Genomic DNA, 5663 nt, shown 5'->3' on the forward strand with positions numbered 1-5663 from the left:
GGTTCATATTTGTGACATCATTACGCAATTATTTGCAAAAAGCTTAGTGATTGTGTCAGCAAGGTAGAAAGAAATAGAAATCTTTGGCCAAATTATTACAACTTCAATACAGGAATTTATCTTTGAAGTAAAAAAGAAATTCTACAAAGGGAGGGAAAAAGATCGATAAAGAATTGTCAAAGAAGGCTGGCTTGCCCAGGGCCAGGCCAGCTCAGCTGCGTCTTTCTCCCGTTGCGTCCCGCTGTCTCATGTACCTACACCAGTCCCCCCACCCTTCTCAACATTCAAGATTATTTATTGTCATTCCAAAAAACACTTTGGGTAGTTGAACGAAATTACGTTGCATCGGAAAAACAGACGTAGAAACCCATCAGCTGTTAGAAAAATGCAATTATACATAATGTAAAAATAAAATATATAAATAAGATGACTAGCATTTTAAAAATATGAGAGATGTAGAGATACACATGTGTAAATATATGCATATCCCACACATACCCATACGTATACATACATCATATACACACATACTGTATATTTCATCTTGTCTCAGTTCACAAACTGGTGTGGATGTGAGTCTTTGATGATTTTGTTTTTGCCCTCAAAGGCTGCGTTGTGTGGCCAGATTCTCAATAGGTGGCAGCGTTACCCCAATGGTCCTCTCAGCTGACCTCACCACCCTCCTCAGGGTCCTTTTCTCTGAGGCACGACTGCTCTCATGTCAGAGGGAGATGTTGCTTGTCAGCACACTCTGAGTAGTTCCCCTGTAGAAGGTGGTGAGGACTGTTGGGTTGAAATGGGCCTTTTTCACTCTCCTTAAGAAGGGCAGGCGTTGGTTGGCTTTTTAGCTGAGGGAGGAGGTATGCAGAGACCAGGCCAGGTGGTTAGACATGTGAGCCTCTAGAAACTTCTTGTGCTCCACAGTCTCCACCCCAGCACTGTTAATGTGGACTGGCATGTGCATTGGCCGATTTTCTCCCGAAGTCGATCACCAACTCTTTGGTTTTCTCAACATTCAGGATCAAGTTCTTGTTTTGGCACCATTTTGTGAGGAGTTTCACCTCCTCCCTGTAATTGCCCTTGTCACTGCCCTGGATGAGACCCACCACTGTTGTGTCATCAGCATATTTAACAATGTGGTGTCAAATTTTTGCACATCAGTCATGGGTCATAAGGGTGTATAGCATAGGGCTCAAGACTCACCCCTGGGGTGAGCCGGTACTCAGTGTCATATAAGGATGTTTATTTGCCTGTTCATTACTATGAGTTTTACGGTAGCACAGAACAAGTGAGATCTCGCTATAGCCTTGCATGTTATCGCGAGACGGGTGTGTGAGTTGACGGGCTACTACTGTATGCGTTCAAATAAAGATATAGCTCCGGCTAAAGAGTATTAAGCCTCCGGAATTATCATTTTACACTCAGTAAGGTGATAGGCAGGTTTTCTACCTGCACGCACCCTGTGCGCAGTTCTGCCAAAGATGAGGAGAGACGGGAGGGGAGGGGCTGCGCCTCTGCTCCTCACAAAACCGATTCAGAGAGAGGTGACTGTTTTGGTGGCCACAAGAAGAAAATATGTTGTGTGCTCGCTGGACTTTCTGTTGAAAAGTTGCCAGATTTGTATCTAGTCGCTTCTGTGAAAAGAAAAAAAAAAAATGTGAAGGGGTTTGGAAAGGTTGCTAAATCTAAGTTGTGTGTGTGTGTGTGTGTGTGTGTGTGTGTGTGTGTGTGTGTGTGTGTGTGTGTGTGTGTGTGTGTGTGTGTGTGTGTGTGTGTGTGTGTGTGTGTGTGTGTGTGTGTGTGTGTGTGTGGTGTGTGTTTGTGTGTGTGTGTGTGTGTGTGTGTGTGTGTGTGTGTGTGTGTGTGGCGCTCTGCCACAAATTAGTCTATGTGTGGGAAACACTGGGACTTTCGGTATTCATTCATAAATATTCATGCGCTTCCAAAGGACGTTCTAAGCTGCTAGTAACGCTGCTATGTTTCTTGGAAATCCTCTAAGACATGATTGAACACACCCTGTGTGCAGTAAAATAAGTGTTGAGGGATTTAGTGAGAACATTGGTCACTTGCCTGTGTAGAGAAGCGTCCCACAGGGTTGATTGAAGGCACCGTTGCCATGTTTACAGCCTGGCTGGTGGCTTTAGCCATGATTGATCTTTCTTAAAATAATCCTGACCTGTTGATTGTGGAGAAAAGAGACCAGCAGGGGGCAGTCAGTGTTGTGATTTTGTATTGGTGCAGAAAGCCTGAAACTGTTATCTGGCCTCAAGAAAGAACTTACTATAATGTAATATTCATATGGATTAATCACAAATGGCAAGTGTGAGGTCATGCAACAGGCGCTTCCAGTTGAAACCAATGCCTTTGCTGATCCCCAGCACACATGGCAGAGAGGAGTACTCAAACAACACACAGACATTTCAGACACTCCTCTGGCAGCAGCCTTCACTGAGGCCTCACTCATGGCTTAGCACTGAGGGGAGCGATAACAATCAGCCAGAAAGTAAAAACCCCTACTCTAAAACCTAAGCACACAACGCACACTTTGATCCAGCTGAGGGCGGTTGGGAAGGGCTTTAGGAAGATGATGCCTATATGGTTTGGGCTCAGGGCTTCACAATGTTTACATTACAGACACAGTTAGGATCCCTGTATCTACACACACACACATGCCTGGGCAATAACACACTTAACTATGGGATTCTTTTATTTGTTTCTAGTTGTTTAATGACATTATGCAGGTTTTGTGTTTATGTAACGCACTCAGTACATAAACGGAAACGTTAGAACTTGAAGACTCTGCTCCAAATTAGACTATGCATGAATCTAAATGGTTTCACTCTGATCAGACATGACTCATGGATCTCGCGTGATTAAGTAATAATGAACATGTAGGATTGAATTTAGCCACTTGGATCGTGTGTGTGTGTGTGTGTGTGTGTGTGTGTGTGTGTGTGTGTGTGTGTGTGTGTGTGTGTGTGTGTGTGTGTGGTGTGTGTGTGTGTGTGTGTGTGTGTGTGTGTGTGTGTGTGTGTGTGTGTGTGTGTGTGTGTGTGTGTGTGTGTGTGTTGGGGGTGGTGGTTGCTAATATGCCTTTCTCTGAGGCGAGTAGGCTGCCACTGTGTCTCCAGCAAAGTAAACAGTGCCTCTTTCTTCCAAACCTTGTAAAAGTGGTGTTGAGAGGAGAAGCGTGGACAGGAAGAATGTTGACGTCCTGACGATGCGACTCCTGTTACCCAGCATGCTCACTCCCTCTGTCCCCTCCTCGCTCATGGGCCAGTGGCAATGAATCTGTCAGGTGTGAGGTGGCTCCCATTAGGGGTCTGTTAAAATAACAATGGAGAAGCCTGTTGAGTTGGGAGTTACTTAGTCAGGAGACCCGTTGCAAAGGGACGACCCCCCCCCCCCCCCCCCCACCTCAGCTGCCAGCACGGCCAGTGTACTGACTCACTTGGGAAAATGCAAAAGGTAAAAGCAGTACTTAGCCAGAGCCAGTTCATTCTAGGCCTATGACAATTATTGCATAATTATTATTATTTTGTTTTTTACATAATCAAGGTGTCAGATAAGATATGTAGATAAACTTAAGTATACTGTATATAAATAATAAATGAATTAGCCTTCTGTTTGTGTTGTTTGTGAGCCGTGGACGTCGCTTTTGCTGTTGTGGTGTAGTTGTGTTTCCCTCCTTCTGTCATTCCTCTGTGTGTGTCAATCACTTGATTGGAAACCTGGAAACATCTAGATAAGTTTCTTTTGGTTCTGCTGACAGAGAACCACAATCTGATAGTCATAAACATCAAGCCCACCGTATTTATGGCTTTCACACTGACCTTTGTAAAAGTACAAGAAAGAAAAAAAATCTCAGAGAGCAAAAAACAGCTCCTGGTATTCTCACTTTCCATGTAATGATCTCCTGACACTGGCTTTCCTGTGTGTGTGTGTGTGTGTGTGTGTGTGTGTGGTGTGTGTGTGTGTGTGTGTGTGTGTGTGTGTGTGTGTGTGTGTGTGTGTGTGTGTGTGTGTGTGTGTGTGTGTGTGTGTGTGTGTTGTGGTGTGTGTGTGTGTGTGTGTGTGTGTGTGTGTGTTGTGTGTGGTGTGGTGTTTTTTCCTCTCCCCTTGCTAACAATGCAGCTCAGGAAGTATGTCAGGATAAGGGCCAGACTGCTGGGTTCTTTTTCTGCCAGAGCATCCAACTTTGAGGGACAATAACATAGTCGTGTTAATCCCACAAAAGCTGGTTCAGTGTTGAAGAAAGCTGTGGATCTGTGGAAAGGAATTACTGCCCCAGGTGTCTTCAAAGGAAACTGTGCGATGTCCCTGTGGCTGGTGAGTGCTGTTGCAACATGTCATTTTCAGCTGTGGGTGGTCAGGGATTCGCTCCCGTCTCGAGGTCAGTCCAACCCCAGCTCCCCAAATGTTTAGGGCGTGTTAGCACGTATCTTTACCTAAACTTACTTCAATTAATATGGGTGGGAATCTCTGGGCACCTCGCGATTAGATTCCCATTCAGAAGCCTACGATTCGATTCGAAACAGATCATCGATGCATCTCGTTGCAACAATTTGTTTTACGTATATTTTTCCATGCGTGATTTTAAAAAACTATACATACAAATCTGAGTTTCTTTAATTTTGACATACGCACAAGTTATAATGAAATGTTGAGTCTCCTGGGTTTTTTATTGTGTAGTCATTCCATGCTGAAGCCTTTAATATGCCTGTGAAAGTCACCTTCTCTCTCAGTGATCCTCCATGTCAGAGGCTCAGTCATGTTTAAAGGTGGAGAACTGGAAACATGAGCTGGTCAGATGTAATGTGTTAAAGTAGATCAACAGCCTTTGTGTGTTTTGCCTAATTATTTTATGTTTGTCTTATTAGATCATGTGTATATACACAATTTCTTTCCCCCTTTTGGCCATTTTTGTATAGTTTTCTCCTGCACTCTTGCCTAAACTCTAAGTTGTTGTACATTATCCCATCCTTTTCGGGCTGTCACATTTTATCAAATCTTAATCCAGTATTGAATCAGCTTCAAAACCCTTATTGGAACCCTTATTGAAGCTGAATATGTTTAGCTTTCAACATTTGCAACAAATTAAACTTCTAAATGATTCAATTCAAAGATCAGTTATGACTTTTTGTTGGCTGAGAAGGTCGAAACACTTCGAGCAGCAGCGTTACATGTTAATTACATGTTTCTTTTCAAGACCTACTTGCTCAGAACTTGCTCAAAACACTTCAAGGCTTCAATGCAAGACTAGTAAGCAGCGTAGCGTAAGATATTGATATACCCTTATCCTAGTAGTGAGCTGATGTGATCATCTAGATCATTATTCTAGGGAAGAGTCATCACTTGATTTGCAGTTGTAGAATGACTTTCACAGGGTGTTTCTTTCAGAATGAATGTTAATGAACTAGCTGATATAATATGCTGGTCGCCACTGAAAGTGACATTAATGCGGGCTAAAATGAGTGTGCTGCTAAGGTTTTTTATACATTTTATTTTTGGTACATCAATATCTTATTTAAAGTCTGAATTTATTTAAAGGTGCCCTGCCACACAAAACCGTTTTTACTTGCATTTTTTGGACAACATGTGAGGTCCGTGTGTGTGTGTGTGTGTGTGTATGTGTGTGTGTGTGTGTGTGTGTTATGTGGTGA

At 43.2% G+C, this 5663-nt stretch overlaps 1 protein-coding gene across 7 annotated transcripts in view; it reads left to right on the plus strand.

Annotated features, from left to right (window-relative positions):
- tns1b (tensin 1b) overlaps positions 1–5663 on the plus strand; it is a 231673-nt gene that overhangs the window by 13585 nt on the left and 212425 nt on the right. The window contains exon 1 of one of the 7 annotated variants that reach the window (XM_032528894.1): positions 4178–4329. The exons of the other annotated variants lie outside the window; for them this stretch is intronic. Coding sequence (XP_032384785.1) covers positions 4315–4329 — 15 coding nt within the window. The 5' untranslated portion in view covers positions 4178–4314. Of the gene's footprint in view, positions 1–4177; positions 4330–5663 lie in introns of those variants that run through there. 7 annotated transcript variants of the gene reach the window in all.

The sequence above is a fragment of the Etheostoma spectabile genome, chromosome 11, assembly GCF_008692095.1.
Source record: "Etheostoma spectabile isolate EspeVRDwgs_2016 chromosome 11, UIUC_Espe_1.0, whole genome shotgun sequence".
NCBI lineage: Eukaryota > Metazoa > Chordata > Actinopteri > Perciformes > Percidae > Etheostoma > Etheostoma spectabile.